Source organism: Pantherophis guttatus, chromosome 1 (genome assembly GCF_059756535.1).
Source record: "Pantherophis guttatus breed Tessera chromosome 1, ASM5975653v1, whole genome shotgun sequence".
In the NCBI taxonomy this organism is placed as follows: Eukaryota; Metazoa; Chordata; class Lepidosauria; order Squamata; family Colubridae; genus Pantherophis; species Pantherophis guttatus.
The window spans coordinates 298,541,156-298,567,124 of NC_142063.1; the positions used below are offsets into that span (position 1 = coordinate 298,541,156).

Here is a 25,969-nt window from a genome sequence, read left to right on the forward strand (position 1 = left end):
ACAGTGTGAATTTTCTAACCAAAAATAATACCTTTTCATAAACTGTTGACATGAAGAACTCTGTAGGGACATCAAAGAAAGGCAAGATGGCAGATAATGAAATGTATATACAAAAAGGCAGGACTTCAATAGTGTTGTTACAAACTCCATATTGCTTTTTTTTTTCCCCTATCACACCCCACTGGATGCTAGTGATATCACAGAAAGTGCGGCATTCCACAATTTGTAGCCTGCTTAGCTAAATCCACTCTATCTAAACATGGTTGCCTGATACAGTAAGTATTTGAGTAAATGAAGGACAAAATATTTTATAGTCCCAGAGAGAAAGAAGACCAGGGTAACATTGGTGGCTATCCTAGTAAGCCTCAATTTACAGTAAGTAGGCTCATACTCAAACTTAGTTATTTATAATACTTCATTGGATAATGCTGTTCTAAATTGGTATTTACTTTATGCTGTAATTCATTGTGGATTTGAAGGCTAAAGCATCTTCTCTGTTTTTGTTTAAAATTTTCATGATAGTATGCATAATAGATTTTCTCTGATAAAATCACTGTGGATTTTCAGCATAACATTTTGATAAACATTTCCCCTATTGCTAAAATCACTGGTTGCTATTCTGGTGACATTGCTAAAATCAAGAATAGCTTAAATGTTAAAAAGTGCTCTTCTTTATAAAATAAAATAAATAGAAAAAAAAATAAGATAATACTAATTCTGAGTCAGAAATTATAGCTTGAAAATCTGTCCTATTCTTACTGTTTTTCTCTGTTTCTTCAATGTCTTCCTTTCATTTATTTGGTTGCCTTCATTGGTTCAAATGCATATTACTCACCAGAAGATATGCTTGAAAACTCTTTCTAGATCCTAATTATTACCAAGCCATCTGGCTAGCCTGCAAGCATTGTTTCTTCCTCTGCCATTCCCTTTTGATAAAATAGTCATCTAAGATTGTTTGAAGACTGATCAGGACTTCTTGAACACTTCCAAGGTTACAAGGGCACATACATTCATTATGTTTTATACAGTGGGCTGGAAATTAGAACCAGAATGTTTGAAAGAGGCACATTTGGCTTAATACCCATATTTACATAATATATTGCCTGATTATGAATAAACTGTGTAGAATTAATGTAAAACTCTCCCATGACATTTAAAAGAAAACATCTTTCTGCTGAATAAAAACATGTTTCAGAGAGAGATGGTGTTATGTGTCATATCTCTGGTTTCTTCTTTATAATTAACATGAAGCTGGTTGAGTTACATAATAGCCACAATGTCATACAAATTGAAATGATTTGGGTATTTAGGGGTTCCATTGTGGTCTCCTTGTTGCTGGTGAAGAAATAGACCAAGTGGCCTCTCTTCAAAATAGAGATTTTACTGAAAAGAAAGAAAGATGATGTTGGAGAACAGTTTTGTTTCATGTATTCCTTTAATGTTGTAAGATGTTTTTAAAATCATAAAATAATCAACAATGGGGTGACAGTGCTGTTTTTATTGTTCCAGCATTATCAAAGCCATTTTTTTCTCTCTGAAGGCTAAAATTATGGCAAAAATTATAATTCACTAAAACCCTCAATATCAAGCCAGACTTGAATTCTGAATTCTGCTGTTCTTTTCTTGAAAGCAGCAAACACATTGAGATTTGTATGGAAACAGAATCATTATTGCATTTGGCATTATACATTTATTTCCACCACTTAAGATTAGTTTCAGTAAAGTAGTATATACTTGAAGATAGTATGCTATCTTATATACTTGTATAGGTTTGGTGCATTCTTATAAATTACTCTGTTGCTTTCATGATATTTCTAGACAACCATCTAATTACATGACAAATCTAAGCAATCTTTCTAGAATATCTGAGGGCTTTCTACGTTGGCTATTTGACTATACTATCAGGGTGAATGACCTTTTATTGTTCCTCAGGGACTCACATCTTGCAAAGAAAGAAAACAATCTGATTGCTACCAGTGGCTAAATTTAATGAAAAGGTTGGTTTGTCTTTTTTCATAAAATATTGGACCAGTTAATTCCAGCATTTGGATAACCTCCTGTCCTTTGTCTCCTAAGTCCTTTGGATTTTGGATATCTTGGGGCTCCAGGTGTCCAGAGTCTGCCCAGTTCAAATTAATGAAGAACATTCCGTTATTATTCTGGGACCCCTGCTCTAGTGTACTATCTCTTTTAAATATGCCACATTTCTATGTTTCTTGGATATCTATGTAAGCACGTGAGTTTACATTCATAGATAAACAAGCACATATGAAAGAGGAGGTTGAGATCCATCTGCTTGATAGATTCAAAGGAAAAGTGCAGTATGATTAGAAACTGTACCAGTTGTGATTATTATCTTTTCATATCCATCCTTCTTCCAGCATACTTATTTAAATCTCTAGGCATCCAGTGTTTGGATTGAGGCTTCTTTTTTTAAAATTCTCATTGACATTCATTTTTTATGACTTGGCTGAATTAGTAATAGTATCCCAGTGAAGAAAAGTGAGGCATGTGGCAGAGAAGTTCATTCTGAAGTCCTGCCTCAGGGAGATGTACAGTGAAAGGGAGCCATTTCTATTTGGAAGAGTTAACAGGCAAGCAGCAGATCCTAAGGCATATTTCTACATAGAGAACATGATCCAAATCATTTGTTTCTAGTGGGCCAGGATGTTTCTTTGAAAAATGTCACAACCAGGACATTACAGCCAAAGCAGAGGGTGTCTCATCTCAGAATCATTAAGTCATAATGATGCCATAATAATAATAATAAAAGAATTTATCAGCATATCAGAAGCATGCAAAAAGAACTGTTTGGGAAAATATTTCCATCTCTTATTATGGAAGTGGTGATCTCTCTCATTCACACATATATGTTTTGTGATAAAAAAATAAATATCTGTGTGCGAATGAGAAAGCGTATCCAGAATTTTCAACCTGTTTTCACTCCCACATTTACTATATAATGGTTAATGAACAAAACCACTTTTATTCATAACTTGGTGGATCAGGTAGCAGTTCTGGTAAGCATTATTGAAATCTGGCTAAGGAAAAGCAGTGCTGTGGTCTTGAAATCTGCATATTTCGATACCAAGGGTATCGAAGTGTATCCCTTATCCATGATTTGGGCTTTGCCTTTGAGTAACTAAATATGTGTGCCTATATATCAGTTTGAGCTGTAGAGACAAGTTTGGGATTCTGCTACCATACCAGCTATTCTGCTGCTTGGGGGGATCCCCAAGCTGATGTAGCTGGTATCCAGGCTATTGGTGGAATTCCCTTGGCTTTTATTTTCAAGAGAATTCAGTTACACTCTGGAGCTCTGGGCACAATATGAAGTGATACTCCGAGTCTAAAAAGTCCTTTGTGGCTTGGTAGTTGGATACCTGTAGGACTATTACAGCCCAAGTTATTAAAGCATTGAGGGAAAAACACTACATGGTCCCACACTTCTAGGCAGAGGGCCAGATTTAGGTTGGTGCCAACTCCACCCTTACTTCCAAATCATTCAAATAAATGCAAATATTTGCACTGGCAGGCAGTGGTGCCATCAATTACTGTAACTCAGGGATGCCATATATCCTTGAGCCAGCATTGCTTCCAGGACATGAAAGGAATAGAGGCTGGAAGGGACATTTTCTCAACCAGTGTTGTAGGGTTATCTTTCCAGAGACGAAGCCAACCCAGAAAGTTATTAAAAATTGAATTTTCTGAAGAGTAATCCAGAGGGGTTTTTTTTTGTTTTGTTTTATCCTCTGCTCTTTTTCCTTTTTTATTTTACATGGTTATTAAACAATATTGGTTCATTGTTTCAGAGATATTTTCTTATCTAAGCTGATCAGATCAATCATGATGCAGTTGAGGAAAGGAAAGGAAAGGAAAGGAAAAGAAAAGAAAGGAAAGGAAAGGAAAGGAAGGAAGGAAGGAAGGAAGGAAGAAAGGAAAGGAAAGGAAAGGAAAGGAAAGGAAAGGAAAGGAAAGGAAAGGAAAGGAAAGGAAAGGAAAGGAAAGGAAAAGGCTATACAATTTAATTAGTTCCTTAGAACATATTGTAAAGAGCAATAAAGGAACAATCAATCCATGATATATGAAACACATTTCCAAGTAAATAAATCAACTGATGTAATTTGATTTCCACCTTCCCTCCCTCTTCTATAACCATCTCAACTCAATAAAACTTAGTTTAGAGGGTCTCTTGGTCTTCAGAAATGGATCTGAGAGCTTCTGCAATAAGTTTTTATCAATGGAAAGTAACTATTAGATTCCATGCATTGTGTTATTTATGGACATAGATTATCATTACTGTATATCATGTATAATTTTAGCAGAGTTTATACAGTACTTTCTTTACCACAAAAAAGATATAGAATGTAATAGCAATGAATAAGATATGAGCATCAGTTGGAAGGAGAAATAATTCAATCACATTGTCTAGAAAATTTGATTTTGTTCATTTCTGACATATGCCTGTTGTGACACTGTGATGGAGCAAAATGTCTTTCTTTATAAAGATGCATTCACCTGAGTGTATAGATTTAATACAATTCTATATTTAGTTTACTGCTATAATTTATAAATTGACTGTCAAACCTAATCTTAATGAACAGTTGCAGGCCTGCCTATGTCCTGCTCAACAATTTACTTCAGGACATACCTAGCTTGCTTATTTAATTTATAAGAATTCGTTAAGATGACATGGTAACAGAAAAACAATGGAAATTCATTTGGTGATTTTATTTTCTGAACATTTATTTCAAGCAGAAGCTGGGCAGTCATTACCAAAGAGAAAATGTAATATTGGAAGCAGTTCCAGAAGTTGATCTCTGGAACAAGAAATTAAGGAGTAGTAGCCTAGTGACAATTTCATGTGAAACTGGATATTTAAAGGTTTGCTTCTCTTCCCTTACTGATATATTTTGAGAGGAAGCATTACACATAGATGCAAGTGTTGATATTCTGAAATCTATCCGTATTGGTTTCCTAACACTGATTCACATCTTGATGATCACTACCCTAGTCAAGATTATAGCACAGTCTACATGCTGATTCAGTGTCTGGAATTTGCAATTGATACAAAATGAGGAAGCTAGACTGCTAACCATTTTAAGGACACATGGATCCCAAAATGACTGGATGGGTGATTTTCCCCCACTGCAGTGGACAACATATTCGGCTGAGAATTTTCTCCAGATCACATCTACATTGAGGGTATCCTGTACATGGGGATTATGGGACTGTCCCTTTGTTGCCTGTATATTATGTCATTTGTACTTTCTTTTATCATGAGTTAGATACATATTGCAGGGATTGTGAAAATGGCCTTTTCTGCTTTCAAGTCAAAGGAGCCACCCCTAAGTATTATTACAGAGGCAGAATAACCAAGAAATTAAATCTTTTCCCACCCTTTTCCTTAAAAATTGAGCTAGCCAATAGCACTGGTTCTTAATTGAAAAAGAATGGTGAAACAATGGAACTAAGATTAAATGTAAACATATTAAACTAATAATAACAGGAACAGCAACCAGCCTTAGAACTGACAATGAGGATATTGAAGCAGCAGACAGTGTCAACCCTCCCAGGGAAATGTGATTAGATGAGCTAATTCTACTTTATTGTACAAGTATATTAACAGAATCTTGATACACTGTCACATTTAAACCATCTGAACAATTAGGGCAGGACTTTCCTAAGTTTCTTTCCCTGACCGTTAAGCCACTGGGAGCTCCTGCCTCTCTTGTCTGACTGTTTCGTAGACAGCACCTCTTCCTCTTGTTCTCCAAGGCCATCCACTCATTCAATTACAGACAGCGTCTGTAGGACCAACCATGAATAGTAAAAGAACAAACAGTTAAGACATATGCCATACACTAACACTTGGTGGGGTAGCCATGAAGGACATGAAAAAGATATTCAGAGGCCTTGATATATCTATACCTAAAACTTTAGAATCATGCAGGTAATGGCTTTCCCAATGATGAAATTGAATCTATGAAAGTAAAAGCTGGAGTTTGAAGGAGCAGAACAGAGAGAATATTGATGCTATTGAACTTTGATGTTGGAGAAGATTTCATGGATAGCCAAGGTAAGAAAAAAAATGGATCCTAGAACAACTCAGAATTTTCACTTTTCTCTGCCACTCCTTTAGTCCTTAAATTACGGACTGCTATGGTCATATCTGCTATGGCATATCTGCTACGGTCCTGCAAATCTTCCACCTCAATCTTTATTTCAGAAATAGTCTTTTGAGCCTTGTCTATCTCAAGGGTGTTATTTGTAGCCATTATCTGGCTGAGCAATTCTGCTATTTGCTGTGACATTTCCTTAAATTGTTTATTCATTTTCTCTGGCATAACTGCCAAGTTCTTGATACTCCCACAGCATGTTATTCCCATTCTGTCTTTAGTTCTTTTAAAAGTTGTTTTATTAATTGTCCAATCACCTCCTTATCAGATGTCTGTCCTTGGCTGTGGGCAGTGTTTTCCTCTATTGCTTTTTGTTCATTAGGGGAAGCCTCTTCAACCTCCTTTGAGTCTTCCAAATAAGCTTTAATCTGCTTTCTTTTGCAGAGTTTCTTTCATGAACATCTTGCTTTACTTAGCACACTATTTAATAAGATACTTAATAGGGGGAATTGGTTAAAGGAAATAACTGGATCAGGAAAAGAGCAGAAAACTCAGCACACCATCCTCGTCAGTATCTAGCCCTCTTCAGAATTCTCATTTGAGGCACAAATAACCAGGCTCAAATTATCATATTTTGGTCACGCCAACTCTCTTGAGGTCTATTATGCTGAGAAGGTGGAAAGAAAGGAGATTTTAAACATCTTAAAGAAAGAGAAATATGATTCTGAATCTGCTTGCATATACATGAATATGGTGCAGGGCAGTGGCTCAGTGGTTAAGATGCTGGGCTTGTTGGCTGGAAAGCTTGCAGCCCAGGTTTGAGACACCCTGTGATGGGGTGAGCTCCTGTCCTTCCGCCATCTCCTGCCAACCTAGCTGTTTGAAAGCCTGCAAATGTGAGTAGATAAATAGGTACCACTTTGATGGGAAGGTAACAGTGCTCCATGACATCGTGCTGGCCACATAATCACTGAAATCTCTTCGGACAATGCTGGCTCAATGGCCTTGAAACAGAGATGAGCATTGCTCCCAATAGTTGGCAATGAGTAGTGGATCAAAATCTGCAGGAACTCCTTTACCTTTACCTTTATAGAGGTAGAGGTAGTCCTCGACTTCTAATCATAATTGAGCCCAAAATTTCTGTTGTTAAGTGAGACATTTGTTAAATGAATTTTGCCCCATTTTACGAACTTTCTTGCCACAGTTGTTAAGTGAATCACTGCAGTTGATAAGTTGGTAACACGGTTGTTAAGTGAATCTGGCTTCCCCATTGACTTTGCTTGTCAAAAGGTTGCAAAAGATGAGCACATGACCTTGGTAAACAACAACAATCATAAGTAGGAACCTGTTGTGACCCAGCCCCACGTAGTTAATATTAAATGCAAAACAGTTCCAAAAACAAACAGATTTTATTAAAACAGCTGAGAATTAACTCATTCTCAGTTTATTCCAAATTAAATGAAAGCAAAGTTCTCAAAACACCTTCAGTTTATCTCTGACCTTGGGATAATTAGGCAAACTGCCAAAGGCTTTTCTTGGCAACAGTTCAGGAACAGAAGGTGCTGACAAGAAAGAAATACATCCAAACACGAAGCAAATCTCTCAACGGTTAGGCTCCGGAGTCCGCGCATCGCTCCCCGATGGCCCTGGCCCCATCTCTGCCTCCGACGCAGAGCCCTCATTCGGGCCTTCCCCAGCCTCCAGGACTGGCCCCTGTTCTTCCTCAGCTTCATCGCTGTCCAACTCCGCTGCCAGCTCCGCAGGCTGCTGGTGGACCACAACAGAACCAATAGCCAAGCATCTGAATTTCGATCACATGGTCATGGGAATGCTAGATAAGTTGTAGGTGTGAAAAATGGTCATAAGTTTTTCCGTGCCATTGTAAGTTTGAATGGTCACTAAATGAACTGTTGTAAATCAAAGGCTACCAATATATGAATATAGCTGTCATTTCACAAGAAACTTTTAAAATGCTTATTGACCTACTCACTAATTCCTGGTTAGCAAAGAATACTAGTGAAGTGGGTGCTGTACACCAGAAGAGTATTCCATCAGTAAGGAATTAGAGTTATGTCTTATTTCTAATGAACATGGAGAAGCTGAAAAATTAATGTTGTTATTGTGTGGTGTAATAAAGCACACCATTTCACATTTCAAGAACTTGTGACCTTGCCTGATTCCATCATGAAGCACTGTACTGTGGCTAATGGTTTCCATGTGCTATTATATATGTTTATATGGATTTCAACAATTAGTCCTTTTTTTTTGAGAAAATGCACTCTTCAAAATCTGATTCTTGGTAATTAATCCTGGTTATATCAGTAGCTTGATTACTTTTTAAATGTTAGTATAAGATTAATCAATATGATAAGAGCCTTGCTGGTACAGTGGTCTAAGCACCCTGTTATTAACACAGCTGCCTGCAATTTACTGCTGGTTCGAATCTCTCCAAGGCTCAAGGTTGACTCAGCCTTCCATCCTTTCTAAGGTAGGTGAAATGAGGACCCAGTTTGTGGGGGCAATAAGCTGACTTTGTATAAATATACAAAAGTATGAAGGCTATTGCTTAACGCATTGTAAGCCGCCCTGAGTCTCTGGAGAAGGGCGGTATATAAATAAAATTTAAAAAAAATACAGTAAACAAATTTCACACTATAATAAGACTTCTACTGGATACTTTCATCATCGACATTATATATCAAGGTTATATATTAAATACTTTTTCACATCTGAACAACTATTCTACTAATGGGAAAATGAAATTAGTATCATTTTTAGATATCAGGTGATTTCTAAATAATCCCTGAGTCTATGGACAGAAATAAAGTTATACACAAATACCAAAATAAGAGAGGAAGGAATTATAAAGCTAATGAGAAGAATAGGGCAGAAATAAGTTTGATCTAGTACAGATGTATGATTTAGTCTACTTCTGGTTACTAAAGTAATAGTCATAGACTCAGTTATTCACATATATTGGATATATCCCAATTTGTTTAGTAAAGGAACTATCATGAACCAGATTCTATTCTGATGAAGAAGAAAACTGATGATCAAGAATCAGAAGTGGAAAAATCAAAAGAAACCAAATCTCCAAATGTGTGTTTCGCTGTAGGAAGATCAAACCTGACTTCAAAATTTGTAGATGTCCTTTCCTATGAGAACTCTTCCTCTTCAAGGAAACAGCTACTTTTGCTAGTGAAACTCAACCAGAGAGAACAAAAATATTGTTTAGATCTCATCTTGGATATTTAAAATTGGAAAAAATGGAATATCAATTTTAACAATAAGTATAATCTGCAAATCATCAAGCACAAAGCACATAGTGTGCAGCCGCAGTACTGACTCTGAAATACTTCTTTAAATGCAATAATACATTTATTCTTAGTAACATTTAATGTAACGCTTTGGGCCTTCCATCCTGAATGAAGCCAGTTAGATTCACCCAATGACCTGTTTTTCCAGTTCTCATTAATTTTCCAGCCTTAATCCTGAGTTCAGTTAGGCAGTGCTGGACTGACTGTGCCTCAAAAGAATTCCTAATAATAATATGTAACACTTATATAACCTTTCATCATATAATCACATACATCTTTTACCAACCATGTAATGTGGCAGAAGTCAATGGAAAATCACTGTAGCCCTACATTTCTCCAGAAAATTGTTAGTGGCTGTGAGCAAATAGTAACATCAAAAGAATGCATAGTTTTGATTGTCACCATCTTCCTTTTAGGAGATGGCACTAAAAGAAGAATCACCATGTAAAGCATAGAGCTATCCTTCTGCATATATAGACACCTATTAGATCAGTGTTTCTCAACCTTGGTAGCTTGAAGATGGGTGGACTTCAACTCCCAAAATCCCCCAGCCAGCAGCGCTGGCTGGGGGATTCTGGGAGTTGAAGTCCACTCATCTTCAAGCTTCCAAGGTTGAGAAACACTGTATTAGATCAATATTTGCTTCACGTAAATGCTATCCTAAATCGTGAATATCCTCTTCCCTACTATGTCACTGCTGATCTTGTAATGTTCAAAAGTTATCCAGATATGATAGCCTAATATGTCTCTAAGAATTCCCAGATGTTTGGTTTCAGGCTATACATCACACTGATGTTTCATACCAAAATAAACAATAAGTTATAATCCATGGTCAAAGAATAAAGGGTCCAATACTTCCCTGGTAAAGATGCTTTACTATTTGTCTATAGTTTTTTTATGTACAGGTGGTCCTCGACTTATGATCACAATTGAACCCAAAATTTCTGTTGCTAAGTGAGAGAGTTGTTAGAGTTTTGCCCCATTTTGAACTTTCCTTGCGACAGTAAATCATTGCAGTTAAGTTAGTAATACCTCTTTTAAGTGAATCTGGCTTCCTCATTGATTTGCTTGTCTCAAAGGGTCACAAAAGGTAATTATGTAATCCCAAGACACTGCAACTGCCATAAATGTATGGCAATTGCCAAGCAATTCTAATTTTTAACATGCAAATCAAGGACTACCTGTATAAGACAATTCAGCTCAGCCAGCTTTGTTTATCCAAGAAGAGCCTACCTAGTATACATATTCCACTAAATACAAAACATGAATCATCCTATTAAAATAAAAGAGATTTCTAGGTATATCATGTTCACACCTGCATAGATATGAATTTTGATTGGTTTTAATACCCCTATCTTCCCCCTACTAAACAAAGTTAAATAGATCTGATAGCTATCACTTGGGAACCTTGCTGAGATTTGAGAAATTTAATGTTATAGTAATGAGATATGTAAGTAGATTATTTGCATACGCAACTGGATTTATAAAAGGACTTTGCATAAAACAGCTTTTTTCTAGACCCAACAGAAATATTATCATTTAAGCTATGTCTAAATATGTGTGAAACTGTCTTGTTTTAGAAATAAAAAGGGTGCCTTGCAGTAGCATTTTAGAGACAAGACAGCTTTTATGAACAAAAACAAGAATGCCCTATTGTATGTACCACTTTGTGCTTGCTGCATTAAGGTCAACGAGTTTAAGACAAAATGCAAGTATAAAGTAGTAACCACAGGAGGGGGGAAACCCTGAACAATTAATTGGAGAAGAAACAAAATGGTTCTGGAGGGACATATTGTTTATATCAGCCAAAATAATTTTATTAAAATTAAGAAGGCTGCAATTGGGTATAGACATCATCAAAATTTGAGAGCTCCACTATCCTGATTTTATAGTTTTCCAAGCATTAAAGTAGCCACAAGTAGGAGATTCAGTGAAACATTTTTTTTAAATTAAAAACTTTATTATTTTATATTTTCATTACAATTCACAGTTTATACATGGTAAGACAACTTTTCTTACCATGTTGACATTCAGAACACTGTGCTGGGGGGGGGGTGCAATGGTGGTGATGGGGCCTTTTTCTTTGAAGAGCTTGGCCTGATATATATTTAATGGAACTTTACTGATCTGAGATGTACACTCTTGTTAACTCTTCACCAATTGCTATTTACACCTATAACTTAGATTTGTTAGAAAAAGAAAATGAAGCATTCATAAATTTAACATTCATAGTTTATACTGCTATTAATAATAATCAAATGATACGGATATGTTATTTAATCCAATTGAAGTCCCATTTTGTATTAAATACTCAGAGCCAAGAGCGAAGGCCTCAAATAGCTCTGTCAGTGTAAGCTCCTGTGATTTCAGCGGAGTCTTGCACCTTAGTTATGCTTTGAGGATCAGGCTGCCTATTAATCTTTTAAGGGGTATTTATATACAGCCAGGTTGCAATAGAATAAAATGTTGAAAACAATTTAAAAGACAAGCCATTGCATTCCATTCCATTATTTTAAATTCTGCATTCCTTCTGAATCTCATACACACACTTAGAAACAGAAGACACAAGAAGCTATAAAATTAAGTTGTTTTCTTTTAAAACAATCAAAGAAAGTCTAAGGATTGGTTTCAGATCTGCGTTATTAGCCTATTATAACCAACCAAGAACCATCTAATTGTACTCTGTGCTATTGATCAACTATTTCCATGTCTGCATTTGTCTTCAGATACCATCTACTGTATATCCTTGGTGTTGAGAAGTCACAGTGATGCCAGTTTCAATTGCATTCCTACTTTTATTCCCAGCTGCTGAGGGCAAAAATGTAGGATGTAACATTCAAGGAAAGCAATCCAGCAGGCACGATCCCTGTGCTAAGTGAGTTTCTAACATGACACAGATAAAACAAACGGAGGGGTGGGGGGAATGAATGCTTTTCTGCCAGCAACACTGCATTTACTAGTAGCTGACCTGCTGCTGATTCAGGATTGGTCTGAATTCTTTATATGCAAAAGAATCTATTGCACCAAGATGTATCTCTTGTCAAATTTAATAACACACAATTGAAGATTTTTGGTACATGGTGCATGAGTACGAAAGGTTGAGTAGAGTTTAAGTAATGAGACCTGACATGGATCCATAAATTCTACATATCAATTGAGTGTACATGTATTATCTGCACCTGAGTTTAAAAAAAAAAATTATAGGGGACACCTTTTGCAACCCTTATAATTGCAGTGCCTTTAAAGCTAGATTAGAAGTGGCGTTTTGATGTCCTTGATTTGGCATATTTCGTAACGCTGGTATCCTTGGCTTCAGACATCCTTAAAACATGGTTGGGGGAGGGCAAGAGGAAATATAAATATGAGATATTGTATTCATGCAAGAACCAACAAACTAACAAAAACCCATATGAAAGATATAGAGGTTCTGTTTCTTTAAAAGATAAGGCACTGACAAAAATTTCTTAGGTAAAAGGCTGCATAAGATTTTCTTGCCATTTACATATAGATTGTAGTCCATGTATGGTCCTTTCTTAGGCTTGGCATGGTAGACCCTGAAAAGTTTAAGGACTGATCTCTCAAAGCTACATTGTTAACCTAAACCAGCATTATTCATTCTTAACGCCTTATGGCGCAACAGGAGAGATGAAGAAAAACAAAAACAAAAACCAGTCTGGGCACCTATATATATATATATATATAATATATATATATATATATATATATTAAAAAAGGCATTGAACATTGCTTAGTCCAGCATTTGTCAATGACCAAAGTGCCATTCATCTTGTCTTTCAAGAAATATAATGATGACTCCATATTGTGGGTAGATTTCTGTTGGAACTCATGCATATGATTTTTAAAAAATGCTATTGGCATCGGTTATGGACAGAGGGAAAATAATCGGACCTACAAGGTAAGTCTAAACCATAGGCGGCTTCTTATTAAAAGATCAGGCTTCAAAGTCACTGCTACTTAATGTTCTCAATCACAGCAATTTCTTCCGCTGCACAGTGAGGAGTCAAGCCATTCATATAAATGCTATCTGTCTTTGTGATGGCAGGCAAGAGATCTTTCTCGCTGGTGAGGTGGTTGACAGACAAGGTTCTTTTGCAAGGAGTCAGGTCTTGGCTGTGATTCACTGCCATTTCTGCAGAGAGCTTTCTTTTGATGGAGGTAGCCCGCTGGAATTTGTCATAGATCTCAACGCTCAGGCGCCTCCGGGTTTCTTTGAACTCTGCGGTAACATTGGCTGTCCACTCGGCTGCATGAGCTCTGAACTCTCCCACCTAAGGAATCAGGTGGGAAGAAGGAAAGAGAGAGAGAGTTAGCATTGCGTTGCATTTTTTATTTTTAAAAAAGGTGTATGTGGATACAGTTGCAAAGAAAAAAAAATTGTGTTCAAAACCTGACGGCTACCCTTTCTAAGAGATCTTCTGGTCCTTGGCTATTTCCTTGGCTATTTAATTAATCTCTATTTTATTCCAATGCAAGGATTTAACCGCCTCCTTGCTCATCTAATAAAAAGGACACACAATGCAACATCTAAGATCTTTACCTCTAAAGCATTTCACATCTCTTTTTATAATGTTACATAGGCCATTGAGGTGAAATTGCTTTTAAAAATTAAGGCTTGACAGCTGAGACAATCCCAGCTGGACAGGAGAGCTGAATTCCCAGCAATCCAGAGTGCATGTTATGTGTTGTTACCAGGGGAGATGCCATGGTTATTTATGGATACCCTGGCTTATGCATGTAATAATTCCTGTGAGAGGCAACATAGTCCTTTCTATATTTAGATGGAGAAGGCTTTTAAAAGAAAAATGTCAGCTGTCGCAGTTCTATTTTTAGGGCCAGTTCCAACTGAGGATTAATGCAAGTGACAGTTTTAGTCAAGTCAGCAGAACAATTGCCAGCTTCTCCTTCCACTGCAGTATAATATTATAATGTGAGACTTACAATACGCTAGAATAAGATACTTCTTGACATTAACATTTCCGAATCTGATGCATATGGGCTCAGAGGATGGATATGATGATATGAGACAAATATTTCTTTAAATTCAGTGACATTATGGGATGATTTTCATTATGACATTAACTCGGAAGGAAGAATCAGCAGAATCTAAAATATCCTCTACCCCCAAAGAAGAATTGATTGTGAAACCTTCTAAACCCAAAACTCCTAGGTAATACCCAGTTTTCCCCATCTTGCCAAGATAGAATTGTCTACTCAGCTCAAACCAGTCCTGAATAACTCCCCATAAATGTTTTGTGTGACACATGTGGGTATTTTTGCACATACAGGTAGCCCTTGCTTACTGACTGCCTCATTTAGCGACCATGCAACATTACCAAAGTGTGAAAATACCAACTTGGTGACCAACTCTCATATTTATAATTGTCACATCTTGCAATCACATGATGGCCACTCACACACTTCACCACTCCAACAAGCAGAATTAATGGAGCACACAGAAATAAAATTGTAAGTCACAGTCACACAATGTCTCACTTAATGACTGCAGTGATTACTTTAATGACCAAAGGGAAATGACATCACAAGCCTGTTGCAGCCATGTGATTAGCTACCAAGTTGACAAACCTGTGGTAATTAAACGAGGACTACTTGTATTCACATGTGCAAATGTACACACACTGCATCCAAACGTTATATGCTAAAGCATGCCAAAACCAGCACAAAATAACTATTCATTGAAAATAATAAGGTAAAATAAGGTAATCCTTTTATCAAACAGATCCTTCTTTATATATATGAACTGTTCCCTTGCCCACTGAAGTGGTACCTTTTTTATCTATTTATATTTGCATGCTTTCGAACTGCCCGGTAGGCAGGAGCTGGGACAGGTAATGAGAGCTCACCCCAATTGCATGGCGCTCAGGTCTCAAACTCAAACTGTCAGCTTTCTGGCTGACAAATTCAGTGCCTTTAATTGCTGAGCCAGTGTCCTCCTAACACTTACATATATACAGCACAAAGTCTCCAAACATCCTGGTGAGAAAAAGAGCAAGCAAGAGCTCATCCCATTCCAATATTTTCATCCTTCTTTGTCCCCAAATCAAAGCTCATCTATCATTGCAGAGTTATCATTAATTAGTTTAATGAAAAGAAGGGCTAGGAGTGATAGATAGCAGTGTTTCAATATCTAAAAGGCTGCCACAAAGAGGAGGGGGGTCAACCTGTTCTCCAAAACACCTGAAGGCAGGACATGAAACAATGGCTGGAAACTATTCAAGGAGACTTTCAACCTAGAACTAAGGAGAACTTTCCTTGTTGGAACAATTAATCAGTGGAACAACATGCCTCCAGCAGTTGTGGGTGCTCCAACATTGGAAGTTTTTAAGAAGAGATTGGACAATCATTTGTCTAAAATGCTATAGGGTTTCCTGGCTGATCAGGAGGTTGGACAAGAAGACCTCCAAGATCCCTTCCAACTCTGTTATTCTGTTAACTGTTACTGGAGTCATGAATGGACATAAATATAAATTAAACAAATAAATTATCCAAAATTCTGGAGGCCTATTTTCTTCAGTGAGGTGTTTTGATTCAATTACCAGGGTTTCATATTAATATTTTCAACAAAACAAGGTACCTCTTCAAAGACACATACAGCCTAAATGTTTCCATCAGCTCCAATTTCCATGGCTTATTACATTCAGAAAAAAAAGTGATAGATTGTTATCTGAATTATTTCCAAGTGAATATTTTTTATAAAAATTAGAAACATTTATATAAATTAATGTAACCATAAAATATTCAATCATTGATAAGCAAATAGATACCAAATGTGCATAGTTTTTTTTTTAAATTAAGTGACATTAATTAAGAAGCATTTGTTACTAAAAGACTACCTCATTTGGTTCAAAAACCAAAACCAATGGAAAAGCATTATGGCCATATTGCTTTTCCATACTAAATCAAAATGATAGATACTGATTAATTCTAATTAATTATACTGCAAATTTTTACTGTAATTTTTATGCACATGAATTATTTTCAAAACTGTTTTTTTTTAAAAATCATATCCCATTTTATGGAGTGCCTCATTCAAAGAATATGATGAAAGACTCTCCTCCCCGTCTCCTTGCTGGCTATAATTTCTGGATTTTGTTGCCCAGTATTAAAAAGTACTTGTATTGGAGCTCTAGCCAGCTTTCAAAGGAAACTCAAAACTTTATTTGTTTGATTTATAAAACACTTTGTCCAAGTAAGTTTATCAAAATGATTAAGTGCATAGTAAAAATATGATAATTTATGAAGCAAAGATAAGCAACTCAATCATATAAGAAAAGTTAAAATTCTGTCCCTATCCCTATGGGTGGTATGTGTCTTTCTCAATCTTGGGTTCTCTGCTGGAGCCTGCCAGTTTGAGGGATCTGTGCAATATCTCAGCTGTTCCTAGTACTAAACTCTTCTGGACAGAGAGCTCTGAAGTTGTTCCTTGAATCTGCTGAAATCTCTCTCCCAAATTAGGAGTCATAATCCGAAATACTCCTACCACTACTAGAATCATTTTGGCCTTTACATTCCAGATCCTCTTTAGTTCCTCCTTCTCCAGTTTTTTATACTCCTTCCTGATAGTGCTGCCACTTGGCAGCTGTACATCTACCACCACTGGTGTCTTCTGACCCTTGTCTTCTTGTATCCTACCTTGATGGCTGCCTGATTGGCCAGTATCTGCCTGGAAATCTGTCTGGAAATCCCACAAGATCTTAGCTCTTTTATTCTCCACAGCCTTCTGTGGAATCCCTCACCTGAACCTGGGAGAGTGTAGTTTATAAACTGTGCAGATATTCTTGTACACAATGCCAATTACCTGGTTGTGCCTTTCAATGTATGTTGTTCCTACTGCATGTTACACCCTGCCACTACCTGTTGAACTGTCTCTGAGGCCTCTTTGCATAGTCTGCACCTTGGATCCTGTCTAGTGCAATCGACCCCAGCAAAATGGATCTGGTATATAGTGCCTGTTTTTGTGTTGCTATGATCTGTGCCTCAGGGCTGCCATTTAACCCAGCCATTTCCAGCCACTGGTATGATTTTCCAATGTTAGGCACCTCAGCTACTTGTAATGCTTTTCTATTTACAGAATACAGAATAACAGAGTTAGAAGGGAACTTGGAAGTCTTCTAGAGCATATGCACTAAGAAAAATTCCTTGTGTGTCCAATCGCACTTGGCCAATAAAAAATTCTATTCTATTCTAACCTCCTACACGAGCAGGAAATATTTCCACCATTTCAAACAAATGACTATCCAATTTCTTCTTAAAAACCTCCAGTGATGGCGTCTACATCTGACCAATTAGCTCTCTAGATATGCATGAACAATTAAACTCTTCCAAAAGTAGCATCCAAATTATGATAAACTAATTATGACAAATTGTTTTAGCACAATGGGTCTCTGTAGTCTTGGTAATATTAATTTAGAAATGAAATTCTCCATAACTCTTTTAACATTACCCTAGATGCATTTAAATAGAAACAATTCATAAACACTATATAAGTAATGTAGAATTAATGCAAAAAACAGTAAGATTGTTTTTGGAAGAGTGATTATGTATCAGATTGAGAATAGACCTATATATAGTAGTATCATTCTTTTGCTATATCAGAACACAGTTTATAATAATAATGATCCAGATAGATTCTCTGGACTCCCGATAATTCTGTGTCCTAAAATGCACTAAAAGGAAATGTTACATTTTCATAATGCAGCTCACTTTCCCATGGATTGCTAAAGACAGAAGCTCAAAAGGTTACAAATGGAGAACTATGTAATTTTCAGACTGCCAGAGCATATAAGCAACAAACTATTGTAATTTAATTCTTCTTCCTATTATAAAATCTTTAGTGCCTGTTCAGCCTTCTTTTGTCCTTGAGGTATGACATTTTCTCAAGCTACACTCAATTTTAATCTTAATTTGTAGCCTGGCAGTAACTCAGTAACTGATGCTACATGATTGAAATACCCATCCTTTATGTAACTGAAATTGCAACTCCAATAGTGTGCTTCAGAACCCCCTTTTTGTGTGTGTGTGTGTTTTGAATAGGAATAATATTGTTTGTGCCTGCACTTAACATACACATTAGTATTTCTGCATAATGAGTGCATTCCAGAATTGCATGAGAGGGAACTTTCTGCTCCTCTTCTCCCTCTTGTAGCTTTTATACTCTTAAAATAATTTGGCAGCTTAGAGAACCATCTGGAGCAAATTTTTAAAGTGTGCATGCAGAGGCAAACTGCCTCCTCTCAATTCAATTCATCAGCATAAACTGGTTTTGATTATTATAAACTGGATCTCCATTTCTGAACATATTCTGTCAATCACATTTTTGCTACTGTCTAAATTGCAGAAAAAAATGGCTCAAATATATATTTAATAAACAACCATTCCAAAGCACCTAGGAACCAATCTGCAAACTGCTAATTGTACAGAGAGCTGGTTTCAATGTAAGTGATATGCTTTAATGTACTGACTATTTCAAGTACTTTGACTATTGGAGATTCAGTATTGTTGGAGAGTAGGAATTTCCTTGTCAGGGTTCCAAGTAACACCCCCAATGAAAGAAGGCTCCAAGGCTTGAAGTTCCTCAAAGTTCCATTTTCTTAGAGATGTCATATTGGCACATCTGGGAAAACCTGAATCTGAAAGTTTCCAGATTTTCCCCACCCAAAGGAAAGTCCAAGTCCCTGCCCAGCACCCACATGTCCATCACATGGTCCAATCAAAGCACCGTCCCAACTGGAGATCAGGGATTCTACATTTTTTTTACTACTGGTTCTGTGGGCGTGGCTTATTTTGTGGGCGTGCCTTAATGGTCATGTGGCAATTCTTTAGGATTTAGCAGAGGTACTGGTCTACCAGGCTTTTAACTGCTTGCAGAGCTGTACTGGTCTACTCATTTATTTTTGCAGGCACCGGTCTACTCATTTGTTTTTGGAGGCACCTGTCTACCACCACACTGCCTTTTAACAGAGAAGAAGAGCCTTGATAGTACAGGGGTTTAGTGCACCCTGTAATTAACACAGCTGCCTGCAATTTCTGCTGGTTCGAATCTCTCCAAGGCTCAAGGTTGACTCAGCCTTCCATCCTTTCTAAGGTAGGTGAAATGAGGACCCAGTTTGTGGGGGCAATAAGCTGACTTTGTATAAAACATACAAAAGAATGAAGGCTATTGCTTAACGCATTGTAAGCCGCCCTGAGTCTCCGGAGAAGGGCGGCATATAAATCAAATTAAAAAAAAAAAACACTGATCAGCTGTATGGCGGCCCTTTGAAGCCCAGTGGCAAGAGTTTAAAGAGTTTTTTTTCCTTCTAGCCAATCAGCTGGGACTCAGGAGGCAGCAATAGATTGGGGGTGGGGCCAAATAAAAGGTAAGAATAACAAGGAGGTGGGGGCAGGGAGGAGACAGAACCGGTTCGGTGACGTCATATCGTTACCGCTACCGGCTCGGCGGAACCGGGCAGAACCAGGCGGAACCCACCACTGCTGGAGATGCCTCCCAATCACACCCCTCCAGGTGCAGGGCAGGATGACCTTGATTCCCAGAGAAAGGAATATTATTATAACTATATATAGTCCCCAGCTCCATACAATCCCCCCTCCCAGTTTCCCACAGCACTAAATGTGGCAGGCCTGAAGGCCCAATGCAAAAGATGGCTTCCTGGCCTGACATTCCTATTGTTACAACACCTTTATAAAATAGTCTTCTCATGTGTACCTATACAACATATTCTCCACTGCCTTTTAAACGATTCTCTTGCTGTCACAATACAGGTAGGCCTTGACTTACAATAGTTCATTTAGTGACCATTCAAAGTTACAACGGCACTGAAAAAAATGACTTATGACCGCTTTTCACAATTACAACCATCGACCGTTGCAACATCCCCATGGTCACGTGATCAAAATTCAGATGCTTGGCATCTGGTTCATATTTATAACGGTTGCAGTGTGTCTCAGGGTCATGCATTCCCTTTTTGTAACCTTCTGTTAAGCCAAGTCAGTGGGAAAGCCAGCTTCACTGACCAGCCGTGTTACTAACTTAACAACTGCAGTGATTCACTTAACAACTGTTGCAGGAAAGGTTGTACAAAGGGGCAAAACTCATTTAACAAAGGTTTCACTTAGCAACTGAAATTTTGGGCTCAATTGGTGTCGTAAGTCGAGGACTACCTATGCAATTAATTAAAAAAAAGGACAATGCCCTCTCTCCTAGACTTCCAGAAATTTCTAAAAACTTAGTGTTGCTTCCAGGCCTGGAGGTAATATATTATTGTATTTTTGGAGTCCTGTTTTGTTTAATTGGCATTGATTTTAAGATAATTTTTGCTGTTGTCTCTGAGTTTTTTTGTGTTTTATGGATTTTTAATTTGGGGGGTTCTGTACACTATCCATTGGAGTAGGGTGGCTATAACAAATCTAACAAACAGATAAATAAATAACAAACTAAACCTCATTAATATGTGATCTGAATAATAAGCATTAATAGACACATCATAGGTTAACAGCTCTATAGACAGAATGGAATGAGTAATAGATTTAGTATAAAACCAATGTTCCCTTGAAGTAAAGTTATTTTATTGTATATACGAGTCCACAGGATTAATGCAGATTATTTTTCATTTAGTTGTTCATTATACAGAATTATATATTCTTATACCATACTTCCATAAGTGGAAAATTAAGTAAAATAACAAACAGGTAGGTTCAAACCATTTCAGTACTCCAATAACAGGGTGAATTATCAAAGGCTTGAGAAGACTTCAATATATTTTACTTTTTTTTCTGTAATGTCTTAATGTTATCAGCAATCCATTGTCTGAAGTTCTGTAATTTTTTTTCTTGATGTTTTTTGTCAGTTGTTTAAAAGTTAAACTCCCCATTATCCTCCTGAGACTACCTCAAGCTAACTAGAAAGAGTAGTTGTGTCACATTAGTCAGACAGAAGACTAGAATACAGTGTGTGCTGTCTTTACTTTCCAGAATAACTTTTTTTGATATCTCAAAAATACTGCTGAGTGTGCTTCTATTTCAAAAACAGATGACTCAGATGGAGTCACTAGAAAGCAGGGTTCACGTGCAAATTTGATACTTGGCTAGCAAAGTTGTTCCACTCTTGTGTTGTAGAGGAATTTCTTCAAGCTAAAAATACAGTATTCTTAGCAGCCTTTAATAAATTTCTGGTCTTTATTTTCTCCAATTCCCTGTTCCCAATGCATTTAATTGAAGCCAAATACCCCAGGAACCAAATTTAGGAAGCTCTATGGTTTATAATCCACCTAAATGAGTACAAAGTTTTATAATTATTGAAGCTCATTATGCTTTTGAAGCCAAAATCTCATAAACAATAGTATTCTTCTGATGTAGAATATCAAAAAACGATAACAACAATTTATATAATATAATAACAATTTTATATAAAAAAGAAAAATATGTATCTATAGACCATAGCTATAGTCAGAATGAAGTTTGTTTGCTTGTTTTTTTAACTTTTAAATAAGCCGTGTTTCATATACTAAATGCATTGAAAAAGTTCTTTCGCCTTTCACCCTTTTTTTTGTATTACAGCAAAAATCTTACAATGTCTTTTTCCTTTCAAGCCCATTCCAATCAAGCACAAGGGTTTTACAGATAATAACTAGATAACCTGTACTCTGTTGTGTTATGACCACAGGTGGGCAAAAAAGCAGATCAGCAGTCCAGGAAGAGCTAGTAACACTAGTAATCACTCACAACTTCCCCAAATTTCATTCCCTAGGGAGACATGGGTTGCAAATTTTGGACACATTCAATAAAATAAGATTATTTGAGGTACCTTGGTTCCAAATTATTGTTTTATGATGCACCATTTTGCCCAGTTAAAGGTCATGACAACAAGTTTTAGTAGTGTTCAAATCCAACCTTTCTCCCCCTTAGTCATGAATTTGACCCTAGTTGATTTTGCTGATGCTGAGCTTGTTGATTGAAAAGCTGACAGCCTGGGTTTGAGACTCAAGTGTCAGGCAACAGGGTGAGCTCCCGTTACTTCCCCCAGCTCCTGTCCACTTAGCAGTTCATAAGCATGAAAATGTGAGTAGATAAATTGGTACCACTATGGTGGTAAGATAACAGCATTCTGTGCATCTTTGGTGTATAGCTATGCTGGCCACATGACCATGGAAATGTCTTTAGACAATGCTGGCTCCCTCGGCTAAGAAACGGAGATGAGCACCACACCCTAGAGTCAGAAATGACTGGACCAGGAAACCTTTACCTGAATCAGATTAAAATGGCCATTGTCAAAATTAGATAGCAGGGATGCCATTGGAGCTTAGTCTGACATCCCTTAAATATTTTTGTAACTCTATTTTACAAATCTTTGTGAAGATGGATTTAGTAGTAAAATAGGTGCCAGGAAGTAGCAATATTAATATCAAGATGCACTTGGTATTTCTTGGCTTCCCTTTCCTCCCCCTATAGATTTAACCAACCCTCTTGTAAAATTCATCTCTCTATGAAATCAACTGGAAAATTCTCACTGATTATAGTGACTGATATCTGCACTGCCTGTGATAATAAAAATGAAAGATATCAAAATAATGAAACACCATTAAAACAAATAAAAAATTCCATCAATAAAACAAGTGGTAACCTCCCACCACCAATCCAAAACCTCTACACCAAAGACTACCCTAGATTAAAAAAACAACCACTTCTCCCTCCTAATAGAAGGATGACAAAAGAAAAGCTTGATCGCTCTTGACAGAAAATTCCAAGGTCTAGAAAAAGTAATTGAGAATGTCTTGCATTGCCTCTGGATATATCTTTGATGGTGGTGATAATCAAATGAAAAGACCTTTTCAACATCTTAAAGTCTGGGCAGACTGATAAGGAAGAATATCATTTTTAGATAGCCTAATTTCAAGCCATATAAAACTTTACAAATTATAATAGCATTTTTTTTATTTTTGCAAAGGAAAGATTGGCAATGAAGGGACTCATGTATTTGCTGCAACCAGTCAATAATTTGGCTAGGACACTCTGGACCCATTGAAATTTCTGAACAATTTTGAAAGATAGACCCAAATAAATCAATACTGCAATCCAAATGGAGTATGTGTCAGTATTTTTATTATAAGATTGAAAATATGTTTCAGTTTTTCTTAAAATAGCCTGCAAAACCTATCAGTTGGCAAAATAGTATCTCGGGAGAGCATTTCTCTTATACAATTCAAGCATAGTACAATTATTGTCTAAGAGTTACCTGCAGAGAGAGAGAGACAGAGAGAGAGAGAGACAGAGAGAGAGGGAGGGAGGGAGGGAGAGAGGGAGGGAGAGAGAGGGAGGGAGGGGGAGAGAGAGGGGGAGAGAGGGAGGGAGGGAGAGAGAGAGAGAGAGGGAGAGGGAGAGGGAGGGAGGAAGAAACTACTGTCAACCACTAACTATAATTATCATCTGGACCAGAAATCTCTTTCATAATTAATCAAAATACTGAGTTAGATTCATATCAACTGTTATTTTACAATTGATATATGTACATGTTCCTCAATAAATAAAGCAGAAACAAGCTGTGAACTTTACAGAAATAGCATGATTGTTGGAATGACTTATTTCCACCTGTACAATTACATATTTTAGCTATTTATTCAAAAAACATTTAATACTATTTAGCTATAATGCAATACTGATGTCTATCATATGCTCTCTATATCTAGAAGTGTAGAAGATTCACGCAAATACTATCCAGGTTAGTATTTTTAAAAAATATAATTTATATGAATTAAAACTAGATCTAATTTAGTGGCTGACTTTCAGTTGAACCCACAGGTCCATTCCTGAGGCTAATTACTTCACAATATTACAAAATGAAGTTCAGAATGAAGTATAAGGATTGCAAACAAAACTAGTTTTCAAGGTAAAGAAACATTCAAGTGCTTCTGATATTTAAACTCATCCTAAATCATAAACTTTGATAATTTTCCTATTCAATATATGCTAAGTAAGTAGTAACCAAAGATTTTGAGGAATTCATTTGCTATGTGAAACTCCCTGATCCAGAGGTATGAACTCACGGTACAGAGAGAAGATGATTTTGCCACTCATAGCACATTTTGCCAAGCCATTCTCTTGATCAAATTTTAAAGCTTCTGATTTTCACAGGTCAAGGACTTCACCTTTACAATTGTTTCTGCATATGTAACACTATTGCAGGGTGCAGAGCTCACTGATCAGTTAAGAGAGTTCCAAATGTGATCAAGGTATTTATACAGATTTTAAAAAAAATACTTATAAAGAAAACGATGCTAGACCCCAGAAGCAACTCTCAGCATGATGAAAGCAGCAGATGAAAGCCAGCTGAGTGACTTTGGGCCAGTCATTCTGTCTCAATCCAGCCCACTCACAATGTTGTTATTGTGCAGAAAATAGGAGGAGGAACATGTGTTGGACATGTTCGCCACCTTGAGTTATTCATAAAAATACTAAAAGTGGGGTACAAATAAAATAAAAATAAATAAAATAAACCCCTGTGGAGGTTGCTGGTAGGGCCCAAAGTTTCATATTAGAAAGTATAGAAAACAGATTTTAAAAAGAAAACAGTGCATAATTTAATTCCCAGACTATGGGACCATGCCAGGAAGGAAGATAGAAAAAAGAACAAATGAATGGAGTTCATTGTGAGACTAGATCCTTCACCAACAGTGTACAACTTGTCTGATGAACTACTAAAATAATTCATCTATATTGAAGTAACATGTTCTGTACAGTCCAGTGTAATGCTGTCCCCACAGCTGCTTTGGAAGGGAAATATAGGAAAACCCCACATGAAACCCCAGCAGGGACAAGTTGATTAGTGAAATGGCTCTGCTATTTTTAACATTCCTTCATCTATTATTCTTTGCTTTGGTTTAATTTTTATACTTTTTAATGTATTTGTTAACCAATTTGTTAATTTGTTGTATGCCGTTCAGAGCCACTTGTTGGGATAAATTGGCTGAATGAATGAATGAATGAATGACCCCTGTAATTTGATGCTGTAAAAACCACAGTCCATATTCTTTTGTATTGTCAGCTCTACAGAGACATTGATTACTCTCTTTTATTTAAATTTCTGGGACACACTGATAACTTTGATTTGCTGTTAAGCAACCAAAATAAATCTATTTCTCTAAAAATAGCAATATTTTGTAACATTATGTGTATGCTTCACCCACAAATGGTTGCCAACAGTTATTGATGTGAGAGGATAATTTTGCTTTGTTTATTTTACAGAGTATAAAATGACCAAAAATAGTTTATGTTCTTTTCTGTATAGCCACTCAGATTCACTTCTATCTGGATTCCACATGGGCAGGGTCTGGTGTAATGATTGGGATATTATGTAGGGCTATTTTTGGCTGGTTCCTCTGAGTAAATGGCAGAAACATTATTTGCATTTTTTATATTGCACTAAATCAGGGGTCCTCAAACTACAGACCCTGGGCTGGATACGTGCAACGAGCATTTGTGTTGCTGCAGAGAGTCTCCCCC

At 36.8% G+C, this 25,969-nt stretch overlaps 1 protein-coding gene across 4 annotated transcripts in view; it reads right to left on the bottom strand.

The window, feature by feature from the left end:
• Nucleotides 1–11,362: 11,362 nt before the first annotated feature.
• Nucleotides 11,363–25,969, bottom strand: part of KCNK2 (potassium two pore domain channel subfamily K member 2) — a 110,090-nt gene continuing 95,483 nt past the window's right edge. For all 4 annotated transcript variants that reach the window (XM_034427816.3, XM_034427817.3, XM_087883185.1 and 1 more), the window contains exon 7: nt 11,363–13,725. In XM_034427816.3, the coding sequence (XP_034283707.2) occupies nt 13,408–13,725 (318 nt within the window). In that variant the 3' untranslated portion in view covers nt 11,363–13,407. The remainder of the gene's footprint in view (nt 13,726–25,969) is intronic.